A 15,432-nucleotide genomic window follows, 5' to 3' on the forward strand; every position below is an offset into this window, starting at 1 on the left:
GAAGGCCAGGGTGACGCTGCAGCCTCTCTGCTCTGCATGAATGCCTCCTGCTAACCACAGCCCATGCTCCACACCAGCCTCCCTCCCTCCCACTCAGCCTCCCTTCCTGTTTACACATTCTGTAAAGCATGAATTTGTTGTGGCCTCGTGAAACCTGGTCTATTTCTTTCCTTCTTTATTTTTTTTTAAAGAGGCTTGAGACTGTAATTCGGTTAATTATTTCCCAGAGCCCGGTTTGGTGGCTACAGCACAGCACGAGGCAGAGGAACGGAGACAGGTCCTCGGAAGCCTCTTTCCAGAAAATCTAATTTCATCATTGAGAAATCTTCTGTCTTAAACAGCCTCCGCCACCGCCATAAATTTACATATTCTATATGCTGCCGGAACGGAGTGGGCCCTATTTGCATAATGCTGCTGGAGGGGCTCACGCTCCTCTTGAACCTGAATGTAGCAGGAGCGAGGATGCAATTATTAAGCTGTAGACGTTGGCAGGGAGAGAGGCCTCAGATGGATTTCGACTCCAAACCTCATTCGCCTGGGCTGCTCATTACTGAAGACCTGGATCCCAGGCTGAAGGTGGATCCCAGGGCTGGGAAAAATCAGTGTGAATTGCTTTCTCCAGGTTATGTCTGCAGCCAGGCCGAGGCCCGATGTGGATGAGTACCTTTGGTTTTCCAACGTTGATCACTGGAGCAATCGTCTCTCTGCTCCCAAGGGGGCAATTTGCTTCTTGGACAGTGCTGTCACTTTGCCTGTGCCACACATTCCTGCCCTTTTCCCTCACACACCTCCAAGTACCTACAAGACAGGTCAGCCAGGGTTTGCTCACTTTGTGCCAGCAATCTAGCGTAAGCCTCTCGGAAATGCTTAATTAACAGAAAGGGGTGTTTAACAATGTCCCAGCTGGAAAATGGCAAGTGGAAACAGGAATTCTCTCATGCCTCAGTGGTCCTGCTTAAAATCTACCCTTCACCATCCACACTCATGCTGGCTAGGAAGTTGGGCGTCTTTCCCTCTGTGGGATCTCTGATGGGACAATCCAGTATTTTGGGGCTCAGGGTCTCAGCCCTGGGGTCATTTGGTGTCCTAGGATACCTAGGTCACTCTCTATAGTTTCTGGCCCTTCCAGGACTGTGGGCTTAGCCTCCAAGTTACTTCAGGTCCTGCCACTCCCAAACTCAGTAGCCCATGGGTGCAAATGGCCACCTTTGGTTCTGTAGGGACCATCTTGGATTTTACTCTGTAAGGCGCCATCTTGGTTTTTACTCTGTAGGGTGCCATCTTGGTTTTTACTCCATCTTGGATGTAAATGGCCTCCTATATGCCTGATGGTGTTCAAAGAACAGGTCCTGAGCCCAGGGCAATTTTTTGGTGGAACTTTAAGCCCAGCCCTTCCTGATAGATTTTAAACCAGGTGAATTCATGAACCACTCAGCTAGAAATCTACCTGTCCACTTTCACAGGTAAACACCATAGGCCTGTTTGCTAAGTGATACCAATAAATGTGCTAGGCTTATACACTTATTATTGACTGAATGAAACACTGTCAGGCAAATCATGATCCGCTGATGGAGGAAGGATCACCAGCACTTTGCCTCTTATACTTAATAATGGATCATGTAATTTTAATTTTTCCAAAAAAAAGTTTATATCTGAGAAGTGGAAATACATTTGAAAACACCAGTTTCACTTCTGGCTGACTTGATGCTCAAAACTGGTGGATTCATCAGCCCAGAGATGACCCATGGTACTAAAAGCCCACTCCTTTCCAGCATTTAAACAGTAAGCCATTTGTTGGAAATTTAAAACAGCGGGTTCTTTGCTGAAAAAAAAATTGCATATCTCCACTGCCTAAGAGGTGCCGTCTCCTCAAAAGACCTCAGTATTTTGTCCTCGGCGAGAACTGTCTCATTACAAGAATTTGGAGGGAAGTCACTTTTTCCATAAGACTGCATCCAACATTGAATTATTTCTCCAAGAAAAGGAGATTGTTCCTGATTAGCCAAACTCAGGACTCTTAAAAACACAAAATGGTGACTTTTCCAGAGGAAACTATTTGGCTGCATAATTGGAACCAGTGCTTAAGAGCCACAGATAGTCTCTAAAGTTAGATTTCAGGATGCAGGTGTGGGTATGTACTCAAGCAAGACCTTGACATCTCTAAGCCTCAGTTTCCTGATCTCTAAAGCGAGGATAATGATAGTACCTTCTTCAATATTGTCACTGGAAGGATTAGATGAAAATGATGCACAGCAGTTGAATCACAGAAAGGTTAAATAACATGCCTGAAGCCAGAGGAAGTTATGATACAGGCATACTTTGAACTCAGGTGTGTGCTCATTCAGCCATCATGTTGCATGGTGCTACCTACCATGGTACAGGTATGCTGATGACTGGTACTTACAAAAACCCAGAGTCATACCAGTTGGCTTTCTGGGCTGAATGGCTCAAAAGTCTTCAAAGAGAAGATACACAAAGAAATACAGGGTTCACTAAACTGGTAAGCGTGTTTAGGGACAGAAATAAGTGGCTATTTCCAAGCAGAACTAGTAAAGACCCAGTCTTTCATTTTATCTGGAAGGCCCCCATTGCTTGCCATGCAAGGTGGGTTGCTATGGTAAAGGCAATGGAAGGTGAAGTGACAGGATATGTTAATATACCAAAGAGAAGAGTTTACTTGTAAATAACCTCTTATCACAGTTGACTCCTTTGAGTTATCCAGTTGCCTATACCTTGATTCCAGGCTGCATTAAGGATCAGCCATGTTTCAAGAGCTGGTGGCTGCCCTCCCAGCACGCCTCTGATAAAGTTGCAACCTCTGAGGGCATTTTCTGGTGACAGTAACAAGCAGTGCAAGGTACCAACCAGCAGGACAGCACAAAGTAAAGGGAACAGTTGCACCGTGTGAAAACACAAAAGCTCACCTAATTAAGAACCAGCAGTGTTGTCATTGTTTGTTTGACAGTAACTCCTAAACCTGAACAGGTGCCAACACCATAACCCAGAGATCCCACATTGGGTACATACCCGACAAAAATGACTGCATATGTGCACTGAAAGACATGTGTGAGAATGTTCTGGGTGCACTCCTCTAATCCCTGAAACTGAGAACTACCCAAATGTCCATCAACAGTTATAAGTGGATACATTATACCATATTCCCAGAAAGGTGTACCCTATGACAGGCTTGGCAAATCCAGCCAGTGGCCAAATCCAGCCACCTCCTGTTTTGTAAATAAAGTTTTATCAGACACAGCCAGGTTCATTCATTTATATATTGTTGATGGCAGCTTTTGTACTACAACAGCAGAATTGGCCCTTTCCAGAACAAATTTACCAACTTCTGCTGCATAAGAATGAAAATGAGCAGTCTATAACTTCCCTGAGAAACGTGGGTGATTTTCACAAACATAATATTGAGTGAAAGGAGAAAACACACACAAGTACCTGTTGCGCGATTGCGTTTACATAAAGTGCAAAGGCAGGCAGAACTAGTCTGTGTTGCTAGAGGACAGAATAATGGCTATCCATGAAGAATAGTAACTGAACTGGGCGCTGGGAACATTCTGATTCTTAATCTGGGTGCCGATTACGTGGGAGTTCATTTTGTGAAAATTCATCAAGACGTGCACAGCGATGTCTATGCTTTCCCTCACGCACGTTGTTCGTCGATAAAGATTTAAAAATAAATAAAAAAAAGAAACGGTGGGTGTAGATGGTGATGCCAAGTATTTTCTCAATGTATTTCCTGGACAGAAAGCTCAAATAACAGATTGTCAAGTTAGGAAACAGATAACTTTAACTTTTACACATGAGCACACATTTATTCATTCACTCTACAAATGTTTATTGATTACTCACCACGCGCCAGGTGCTAGGGAATCAGCAGTGAAGGAAATGGAATACAGATCCTGCCTGCTTGGTACTTACATTCACACTCACACACACCCGGGAAGCCCCACACGTGTGTGCACCCACACTTACCGGCATGGACCTGGAGACACACGGGCCAAGGACCTGCATTTGCAAGTGGAGCCCTTCTCAAGCAAGCACTTTTCAGAATCGTGCTTTTCCTCCTCTCTACTGTAATCACTGCCTCCCTCATCCCATGGACGTAGGAACTGAGGAAGGAGCTCAGTTTACTCTACATCGCCCAGAGGAACCTGTATCTTCAGAGTGCTATGGGTCTGTACAGGCCTGGAATCCATAGTTTAGACCCCAAAGGGTAATGAGTCAAATCAGCTTTCCCAGGTCATATTGGCATCTGAACTACATGGAGGTCAAACAGAAGGACACCCAGGGCTGAGTGAGGAGGTGACCTTGAACTCAAGGATGCCCTTGGATGCTCCTTGGATTTTCTGCCGGGCTTCCTGCACTCAATGTGGTTACCTGCCACCCACGCATGTGGTCACTAGAGCCTTGTGACCCAGTGGCCAGGGTTTCCCCACATGTGAATGAATGGCATGTTGAGATTGCATATTTGTACCTCATCTTCTTGGAAAAAAAAAAAGGCCGGAATGATAGAGCTGGGGATTCATGAGCCCAAGTCCTGCATGTTGTGAATAAGGAAATGGAGGCCTCACCGTGGGGAGGAGCTTGCACAAGTTCTCATGCTCAGCCCAGGCCATGCCCGCAGGACTCCAACCAGGAGCCTGTCCCTTAATCTAGGTGAATGCTTCACTGCTGAGGTACTCACACTGAAAGGGGACAGCTGGTCCTTCTCTAACGGCCTCATCACTTAGATCAAATCCACCTCCTTACCCTGGAAGATGTGACTGCACGACCTGGTCCCTGCTCACCTCTCTGACCCTCATCTCTTGCCACTGTACTCTCCTCCAGCCTCCTTTTTGTTCCTCCAACATCTCATGCTCATTCCTACCTCAGGACTGTTCCCTCTCCCTGGAGCACCCTTCACTCTGGATCATGAGGTCGGCTCCTTTGATTCGTTGGTGTCTTAGCACAGATGTCATCATCTCTCAGAGAGGCCTTCCTCAGTCACCTCATCTCAGCAAGACACCATCTCCTCACTCTCTATCCCCCTACCCTTATGTGACTTTCTTCACAGCCCTCATCACCATCTGAAATCATCCCTTTATTTGTCTATTTTGTGAGCACTATCAGGGCAAGGATTGCCTTCCTGTTCATTGCTCTATCCCAGTGCCTCCAAGAAACTTGGCATGTAGTAAGCATTTAGGATATGTTAAATAAACAAATGGAGGAAGGAATGAAAAAAAAGCACCTATACTAGATTGCTCACAATGCAGCCACATCTCTGAGGGATGCAAGCTCTCCTGGCCACTCTGATTAAGACATATCCAGTATCAAGAATAGCTTCTGGATTCTTTGTATATGAAGCATATTGACCGCGGCTGAAGGGACACTTGACAGCAATTTATGTTTACATCTTTGATCAATAGGCATCTCACTGCTTACTCCAATGCAATCTATTGCTTATGGTTATTAATTATGGTGCTTTCTTTTTCTTGCATCTCCTTGATGCCCATGAGGTCTGTCGTTCATCTTCTACTGTGGGGAGTTCCCAGGTCTGTAGTGGATGCTGAGAAGGAGTCTCTGAGTGTTGTTTATTTTCCCCGCCCAATGTTTGAACCACAGTTCTAGACTCTGCCCCTCTCTCTCCCATGTGCACCTGTGAAGAGGCTGAGTTGGGGACATTGTGGGTAGAGGGCACCGTAGTTCCGACCTCAACTCTGTCCTCCACTCACTGTGTGTCGTTGGCCCCATCACTTTCCCCTCTCTAGGCCTTGATTCTACTCGCCTTCAAAATGAGAAGGCTTTTAGAGACCACTTCAAGTTCTGAAACTTTGGAATTTTTCATGAACAGTCTTCATGCTTTTAATACCGAGTCCTGCCATCTTCATTGGACACGTGGTCCATTCCTATAATCTCTGAATCGCATCCATTCACTCATTCACTCAACAATAGCTCATGCATTCAGATACCCAGCTAACAGATACTTTTTCAGAATCTTCAAATGTCCCTATGAAGCACCTGGGATATACTTAGCCACAGTTACTGTTAAATAAAAGGCACTCAATCTCCCCTTCTCTGGTTATTTAATGTAAGCTTCCCAAGAACTTTGGGAATAAAACTGTAACCTACTATTACACAGATGAAGAAACTAAAGCCCAGCCTGGTCAAGGACTTGCCCAAGGTCACACAGCTAATGAGTGGCTAAGCCAGGATTTGAACCCAGAGACATCTGGCCTAAACTTTGTAATCTGACCATTCCAACTTGGGATCTCAACCCTAAAATGCCATCCATTCTGCCCCTTTTTAGGAGAGATCTCTGAAAGTTCATTTAGCCATATGCCAGTGTTTCTCATCAAAGAGAGAACCATTTTAAAGAAGGACAATGATTGTTATAACATTGAGCCAAAGCATCCATGGCTTATAGCCCGGGAGAGTTCACAAACTGGGTCTAATTAGTTGCCACCAATTAACATCGAATCACCCTTCAACTGGGTACCACAATCATCTCCAAATCAAGAAGACAGACTACCCAGATCGTACTTAAAGAAAGAGGCTACGCATCAAATGCCATTTACTATGCTAAGCAGATTCCTTTTTCCTACAATGTGCTGATTTTGAGACATGGAAATACATTCAAATTAACCCCTGAGCTATTCCTCTTCTAAATTCTCCATTTAGGGTTGACTCCATGGCGCGTGATATTACTAATTCGGAGGTCCGGGAAGGCATGCTGATTGCCTTAGACGTGGGTAAGGACTCTGCTAACATACAGTTTCATGCCGGGTGGAAATCAGAGTTCAGGGTACATGCTCCAGCTCCCAGAGCAACATGGAAGATCTCTCTTACCCCCACCCCAGGACCCGGCTCCAATCAAATCCATTCTTGAACTCATTAAACAAATATTTATGGCCAGGCATGGTGGCTTGCACCTGTAACCCCAGCACTTTGGGAGGCTGAGGTGAAAGAACAACTTGAGGCAAGGAGTTTGAGACTAGCCTAGGCAACATAGTGAGATCCCATCTGTACAAAAAGTTTAAAAATTAACCGGGCATGATGGTGCATGCCTGTAGTCCCAGCTACTCAAGAAACTGAGGCAGGAGAATTGCTTCTGCCCAGGAGTTCGAGGCTGCAGTGAGACAGAGAGCCTGCCTCTTTATATATTTATATAGCACCTACTATGCGCTGGACACTGTCCTTGGTGCTGGAGATGTGAGCTAAGGCAGAGAATAAAAGATAAAAGGTTCTGCCTTTAAGATACTTATATTGTAGTGGGAGAGACAGATAATAGTAATAATAAATTATGTATCACATTTGATAGAGAAAAGTTCTATGAAGCCAAGTGAATCAGGGTCAAGCAACAGACTAGTGTATGGCAGAGATTGTGATTTAAGGTAGGATTATCAGGGAAGATCTTGTGGAGAAGAAGACAAATGAACCAAAATTTTATTCCATGGCTCCTGAAAGAATCCGAGGAAAGGTAATGGGGCCTCCACCCATGGCAGAAACAGTGGCAATGCAAGGGCAGCTGGAAGTCACAGAATATTTTGAAAGTAGAGTCCACAGTGGTTGTGATGGAGTGGAAGGTGGGCAGTGGAATAAAGGGAAGAGACAAAGGTGACTCCAGGGTTCCCTGAGCACCTGGGAGGGTGGATTTGTCATTACCTGTGATGGATACACCTGCTAATAGAATGGGGAGGATCGGTTCCATTTGGGGCACACTCTGAGATGCCTGCACGACAGTCACATGGAGTTGTCAAGCAAACCAGATATGTTTCCTGTAGATCCTGCTCCAAGCAAAGTCCATTAGGGCCTTTCATGGCCTCTGCTGTATGTTTGGTTCACACCAAGCCTCTACCTGAAGGGCTCTCCCTCATGTCAACAGGGGCAATCCCTGTGTTTGCCTTCCCAGCTAGTCCATGAACCTGGAATCCTGCTCCTCTTCAGAAATCTCCTAGTCCCTTTCTCTGTGCCTTTTTCCAGGCCTTTTTTCTTTCCTACCCAGCTGCTAACACGCAGATGAAAGAGGAAATATTTAAGGGTTGGCAAGGGCATGAGGGGAGGCCCTGCCCTCATATCTCACAAGTGACCAACTCTCTCCTTGGGAGTATGCTGACCTGCCTTCTCCCCTGTCTCCTGAGAACCCCAGTCTCTTCTTAAAAGCCGCAGGCCTTTTCACAATATGCCTTTATCAATATGATTCCAATAAACGTTTCAGTTCCGCATATAAATTCCAGTGCCTGGCTGCCCAGTGGAGGCGACCTGCTCAATGAGTAGACCATAAAGATGTAATAATGCAATTAAAAGGTATGGCCTGTCACCCTCGTAAAGCTGGAGATCAATGCGGGGGTGAGTGGGGGAGCTAAAGGCAGCAGGCAAAGGAATCTGGCTTCCTTGCAGTGTCTGAAGGATGAAGAAACAGAATCAGGGGAAAAAATACCTGGCTGGGCCTTGGGGAGAGGTTTCGTCTCTGGCTTGGGGTCCTATCCTGGGCCTCTAACCTCCCCATAGAGGGTTAGATGTTAAGAGACATGGGTTCTGTCTCCAGGCCAGACTCAGGAGATTTAAGGCTTTAAACATGTCTTTTCTACTCTATAAGCTTCAGTGTCCTTACCAGTAAAATGGGTGTATGATAATACTATCTCCTTCACAGAGCTGTTGAGATAGAACAGATCCAAATAATTTTAGTGCCAGAGAGGTTCTGAGTTCAGGGGCTGCAAACTCAAATACCTACAGGGGCTGGACAGAGGTGCACATGAGGGAGCGAGGTGGGCCAGGTGAAGAGATATAGGGAATGATGGAGACTGGGGCACAATGGGCAGTGCAAATCTCATTGAAAGAAAGCAGCACTACCCTTTCCCTCCTGCCAAGGCAGGAAGTCTGATGTCATGCAGGTATGTCAGCCTGGTGTCGCCAGAGCTCATTTTTAAAGAGACGCAGAATGTGGATGTCAGACTTCAGAATGTTCACAACTCTACATTAACAAAATGTAATCACATCTGCTGGCCATGTACAGCGAGGGGCCTTCCATTTTCCACTGTTCCTCTGGGCTAACTCACTTGGGCGTTGATGGGCCTCTGCTAATGCATGACGCCACATTCAGGCTGTTTGTTTCCATGCAGGTATGCGTGTAGAATTATCACAGTACATAAACTGTGGCAACAAAACTACCAAGCTCACCTCCCAGCTCTGCATTTGGCTGACTGTGTGATCTCTGGCGAGTTACTTAGCCTCTCTGTGCCGCAGCTTCCTCGGGTGAAAAGTGAAGTTAGGAGCAATTCCTACACAGAGCGTTGATATGAGGATTAGATGATCCCTCCCTGCAAAGCACTGAGGACAGTCCCTTGGTGCTTCCTCCTGAAGGCTGTTTTCATGGATGCACAAAGGTGCTCACGCTGGGCACGTGGTTCATGGCCTGCTGCTCTCAGTTCCAGAGCTTGCAATGACAACCTGTCATCCCTTCCCAAGTGCATTTCTCTTCCCAAGGAGGGAACCACCCTCCAACCAGAAACTTGGACAACCTCCTTCTTCTCCTTCTTTTCTGTAAGAAGCCAGTCCCTTGGAATCAGCCCCCGTAACATTCCCTGGGTCTGGTTGGTTCTCTAGGCCTCACTGCCACCATCCGCCTCTGTCTCAGTCTCTCTCCTAACTGGTTTTTCTCTCTCTCTTGGCTCCTGCATGCCGTCTCCACTATGGCTGCCCGAAGGAGCCCTCCAAGTCACACATCCTCCCACCTTTTCGCTGATGCCTTTCAGCTCCCAGAACACAACACGCTCTTCACCACCTTCATGGCTGTGCTTTGACTGTTTGCTCCACCTGGAATGCTGTTTCCCATTTTTCCACTTCAGGTTTGCTTGGCTAACTTCTACTCTCCTTCAAGGTGCAGCTCAAGTCATTCCTCCTCCAGGCAGTCCTCCTGAATCCCTTAACAGTGTTCAGTGCCTTCTCTGGGCTTTTATGCCTCTGAGTTCTATGAAAATCCTGGAATTAATCACACTGAATTTTCACTGTCTGTTTGCATGACTATGTCCCTCTGTAGCCTGCAACCTGGGAGGACTGGGACCCTGTCTTATTTATCCCTATGTATCTCCTGTGATTGGCACAGAGGAGAATGTACTTGTTGAATGAGTGAATGAAATGATTCAATGTTTGCTCATGTGAAACTTTGCCATCATCATCATTAAAGAGAATATTGCGAGACAAGTTATAAGGCTCATATCACAAACAGGTCCTGGAGATTCTGGGTCCTCTGAGATCAAATCTTGAAGTGCAATTGGCATTTCCAGGAGTGGAATCCAGGACTCACACCCAGGACAAGCAAAGACACAGTGGCAGTGAGATCACTACATGATGAGACAGCCAGCTCCACCTGGAAGCAGCTCTACTAGCTAGAAAGGTCTACATTGCCTCCTAGGTACTTCCAAAGCTTCTCCTTGATCTGGTCACTAAAGATGAGAGAGATTAGCTGTGTTTTCTCCCACCCATTCATATTGGCAAACACAAAGAGCTTAAAGGGGCAGAAGGGAGTGGGTGATACCTCTAACTGAAGTTTAACTTGGGGTCTGTGAATAGATTTCAGGGGGTCTTTGAGCATCCTGGATGATTCATTGATTTGCTCAGCCATTTATTCAACAATCACAGCACACTGGATACAGAGTTGAACAAAACAAATGGACTTCCTGCCCTCACAAGGATTACACTATAGAGCAGAAGACAAACCTTCATCAAACAACATGTAAATACAGTCATGCATCATTTAACAACAGGGATACATTTTGAGAAATGTGTCATCAGGTGATTTCATCATTGTGCAAACATCATGGGGTACTTACACAAACCTAGATGGTATTAATATTTTTGCATATTTTTATTTACATATTAGGTTGGTGCAGAAGTAATTGTGGTTTTGCCTTTAAAGTAATGGCAAAAACCGTGATTACTTTTACACCAACCTAATTTTTTTTTTATTTGGAAAACCAAATGTTTCAGCACAATTACTGAATATCAATCATTTTCCCTACTTGATCTGCAATGTCAATATCAAATGCCATACATCAGGTTTCTATATATGATCCATTATAATCTTATGGGACCACAGTCATATATGTGGTCCATTGTTGACCACTATTTTGTTATACAGTGGATAACTATATGTATCATATCCCCACTAAGGAGAGAGGTTAAGATGGAGCCACAGTAGTTGGCTTCGTCTGATAGATTGGGAACGGCATCTCTGAGGACTAGGGCTGAGAAGAGATGAGGACTAAAGGAAAGGGGGAAAGGAGGGCCTCCCTGGCAGACAGAGTAGTGAGTACAAAGGCCATGTGGTGAAAGGAAATATTGGAAGTGATTGGAAGTAAAATAATGGACATGAGAAGCTCTCAATAGGTACACAAAGGATTGCATAAAACTCTAAAATGTTTAGAACCCTGGTGTCTGAGCCAATGATTCTGGAACTGTGGCCTAAAGAACACTTATTCAGAAATGCAGGCCCCAGACCTCTTGAATCAGACTCCAGTGGCAGGACTCTGGGATGTATATTTTATTGAAAGATTAGATACACCTTAAAGCTTTAAAACTTGTCTGTTTGCATGACTATGTCCCTCTGCAGCCTGCAACCTGGGAGGACTGGGACCCTATCTTATATGTCCCAAAGTATCTCCTGTGATTGACACAGAGGAGAATATACTTGTTGAATGAGTAAATGAAATGATTCAATGTTTGCTCAATGTGAAACGCTGTCATCATCATTAAGGAGACTATTGCAAGACAAGTTATAAAACTCATGTCACAAACAGGTCCTGGAGATTCTGGGTCCTCAGAGATCAAATCTTGAAGTGCAATTGGCATTTCCAGGAGTGGAATCCAGGACTCACACCCAGAACAAGCAAAGACACAGTGGCAGTGAGATCACTACATACACTCTCATGAAGCACTCCCCTACCATCGCCCTACAACACAGTATTTTGGCAACTATTGCTAGAAAAATGGGAACTACAATGTATTAAGTACCTACCATGTGTTATCTCCTATATGAGCTTTATCTCATTTAATGTTGGCAGTAGCCTTATTTTACACCCAAAGAAACTGAGGCTCAGAGAGGTGAAGTCACTAAGTCAGGCATGCAAACCCAAGTCTATGTATCACCTGAGCCCAAGCTCATTGCTTCTTCCTGACCATGCTTCTTCCCTTTCAGCCCTTCCACTCCCAAGACTCTCCACTCCATCCCCATATTAAGCCAAAGTTGAGTACACTGGACACCAGAATAATAAGTGGGAAAGAGAGGGACAGGTCTGATGAGTTACCGTGAGATGAGCACTGGGCTGTGGGTCAAGAGGCCAACCCCAGCTTTGCTGCTGACATTCTGTGTTGTCTTAAACAAGTCACATCCTCTCTTAGGGTCTCCATTTCTTCATCTGCAAGTGAAATAAATCTATAAAAATATACACCTGTCCTGTATCATGGACTTGAATGAGATAATGTCTAGAAAAAAGAGTTCTATGGCACAAATAAGAATAAGTGTAGTAACTAACATTTGTTAAGCCTCTACTATGTGCTATTTAATCAACAGTAACCTTGTGAGCAGGTGAAAAAGCAGAAGCTCAGAGAATATGGGAACAGAGATACTGTGCTGTTTCCAAGCTGGTATCTCAAAGGGCCTCTTGCAATTCTTCTCTCTCTTGGACTCTAGAGAGAGAGGCCGTGCACCATGGACCATGCACCATGAGAACAAGCCCAGACTGGCCTGATGGGGGAGAAGACGAGTGATTTACCCAAGGTCACACAGCCAGCAGATTGCCTGAAGAGGCTTGCCTGAGAACCAAGGCCTATCTCATTCCAGAACTGAAGTCCATGACACTATGTTGACTCCCAGTAATAAAGCTTTATACATATATATTATCCAGTATAGATTTTCTGGAGCCCAGATTTTCTGTAGCCCTGAAGTAGAGACTAGGATGGTGGTAATTTCAGGACAGGTACAGGCATGAGCCAAACCACTAGGGCTAGGGAACCACTTACTACTCATAGAATCATGAAGAATTTGCCTGGAAGGAATCTCAAATAGAATCTTCTCCATCTTATATATTGTACAGATGGCAACACTGAGGCTTAGGGAGGGTGAGGGATTGTCTGAGACCCAAAAGGGTACAGAAACAAATGGAGAAACAGAGCTCAAATGGGCCACCTCCTCCCTTCCTGCTCAAAATGCCATCTAATTCAGATGTTCAAGGAAAGGAGGCTGAGAGTGGGAGTGAGAATCACTAGGAGAAAGAAGAGATGAGCTAAGACTTATATGCAGACAAGAGAGAGTCAGGATCAGATGGAAAAGGAGGGCCAAGCTGTCTCTAGAATGACGGGCCTTCATGGCTGGCCTTGGAACGTTTGAACTTAGAGCCAGAGGACTCTAGGTTCAAGTCTTATGTGATTTATTTGCTTGCAAAACTGGCCCAAGTTTTCCCTCCCTTTCTGTGTCCTTGCCATTTGCAATGTGTCTTTTCAGTTCCCTCCATTAGATGGTTGTGTCTGTCTCCAACTCTTCACTTTGGATTGGCTGTGTCACTTACTTTACCCCTAGAATGTGTGCAGTGGATTCTGTGCCTTTTCCAAGCCTGGGCCCCAAAAGGCCTTGTGAGTTTCTGCTATTTCTCTTGGAACTTGCTCATCTACCATGATCTGCTAGTGGATTAGAGACACATGGCCCTACACCCCCCATCATCCCAGTCCAATAGTCAGCCAACCACGAGACTTATGCAAATCCATCTTTTTGCATGAATAAGCCCAGTCATGATTAGCTGAGTCCAGCCCAGACTACTAAAACTGCCCAGCTGACCCATAGACTTGTAGGCAATAACAAATGCTTGTTGTTCAAAGCCACTGAATTTTGGGGTTGTTTGTTACTCAGCAATAGCTAACATACATCTTGGTCCCCTTACTTCCTAACTTTGTGATCTTGAAAATAATCACTTCACCTCTCCAAGCCTTCATTTCCCCATTCACAAAATGGTGGTGATCACGATGATGTAATAAGGCTAATCTCCCAGAGTCTTTATGAAGATGAAACAAAATAATGCATTCAAGATTAACAGCACAGTGCCTAGCATACTAGCATACAGTGAGAGTTCAGTACCTGTTGATTTCTTTCTCCAGGACTCCATGCCATAGCCTGGGTCCACCCAGAGATTAGAGAATGTATGGTTTGCCTCACAGGGACCTTTTCAGAAAGACCTGTAATTAAATAGAGGCTAATAGGTCCTGGAATTCCAAGTCACAATCCATCCTCTTGAACCCCTGGCCCCTGGGCCAGTCAGGGCAGGGGCAGTGCCAGGGCAGGCAGCCCTGATGCAGGCTAAGTTCAGCAGTGCAGTTTGCTCTGCTTGCCAGAGCTTGCATGTTTACATACATCCCATAATTACCATCTGCACAGCCAGCGGCATTTGTTGCAAATGGGCCGTTTCCATCTGTTGAAGCAATTTCCTCAGAGGAATTTGCATTGATCACTTTTTTATGCAAAGCTTTTGTATAGATCATTTTTCCCCCTAATGGTTTTTAATAGGTCTAAATATTTGAGGGGCAGGGAGGGGCCTCAGAAGGAAAGTGGTTGCAGACTGGGCAAAGTCGTGGTGCAGGGGAGAAGCTGGGGGAGGCTGCTCTTCCACAAAACTCCACCTGTATTCCTCATCTAGAGACCCACCTCAACCACTGTTAAAGACCCCAGACTAGGCAACGCCATTTCAAATATTTATTGTTTGCCTTTATACTTGAGCTGGTAGCTCGTGGTTAATGGAGAGGCCACAGAACGAGGGAAAATGGGGCGTGGTAATTAAGCAGGCAACTGGTGACTCCAGCTCAGAGCTTTGTACCTGAGAGGACCAGATGGACGATTTTGCATATTTTTGACAGCTGTAATGAACAGGGCAGCTCCGTATTGATTAAATGTCTGGGAAATTAGCGCAACCCTCTGGAGCTTCATTATTTACTATTTCTGCTCAAATTTTCAGCAAAGTTTACACAGGCAGAAGTCTGCAGTAAGAGAAGGAGGAAAAGAGGAGACAGTTGAACAAGATGATAAATGCTTTATAGGGTGTCAGCCCAACAGACGCAGAGCAGAGAGGTGAATGTGGTTTTGACATTGAGCTCCCAAAGGCTAAAGATCTTGGTGGATTCATTTCTGCATCCCCAGTGTCCAGCAAAGTATCTGCCACATAGTAGGCTCTCAGGAAATAACTCACCCTGGACAGAGCATTTAACTAGAAATCAAAATCTGGGTTCTGGATCTGTGCAGAGATTTGGTCCTCAGTAAGAAAATGACAGACCCCAGTCTGTCCCACATTTATAGTAGATGAAGTCATGCCCTTGAAAAAAACCTGAAACTTTTGCAAACAAAAAGTTCATGGGTAAGTAACTGCTACCCTGACACTCCCCCAGCCCCATGTTGATTCTTCT

At 45.2% G+C, this 15,432-nt stretch overlaps 1 protein-coding gene across 1 annotated transcript; it reads left to right on the forward strand.

Annotated features, from left to right (window-relative positions):
- The first annotated feature begins 408 nt into the window (after positions 1-408).
- LOC112632375 lies at positions 409-10,649 on the forward strand. The gene is made up of 2 exons (XM_025398093.1): positions 409-652; positions 10,561-10,649. The coding sequence occupies exons 1-2, from the start codon at positions 409-411 to the stop codon at positions 10,647-10,649; spliced, it is 333 nt and encodes a 110-aa protein (XP_025253878.1).
- Positions 10,650-15,432: the final 4,783 nt, after the last annotated feature.

Source organism: Theropithecus gelada, chromosome 10, assembly GCF_003255815.1.
Source record: "Theropithecus gelada isolate Dixy chromosome 10, Tgel_1.0, whole genome shotgun sequence".
Taxonomy (NCBI): Eukaryota; Metazoa; Chordata; class Mammalia; order Primates; family Cercopithecidae; genus Theropithecus; species Theropithecus gelada.

Coding starts and splice junctions, on each gene's coding strand:
- LOC112632375 (XM_025398093.1), top strand. CDS start 409: ATGCTGCTGGAGGGGCTCACGCTCCTCTTGAACCTGAATGTAGCAGGA. Junction 653..10,560: donor CAGCCAGGCCGAGGCCCGAT/GTGGATGAGTAC, acceptor GTCTGTGAATAG/ATTTCAGGGGGTCTTTGAGC.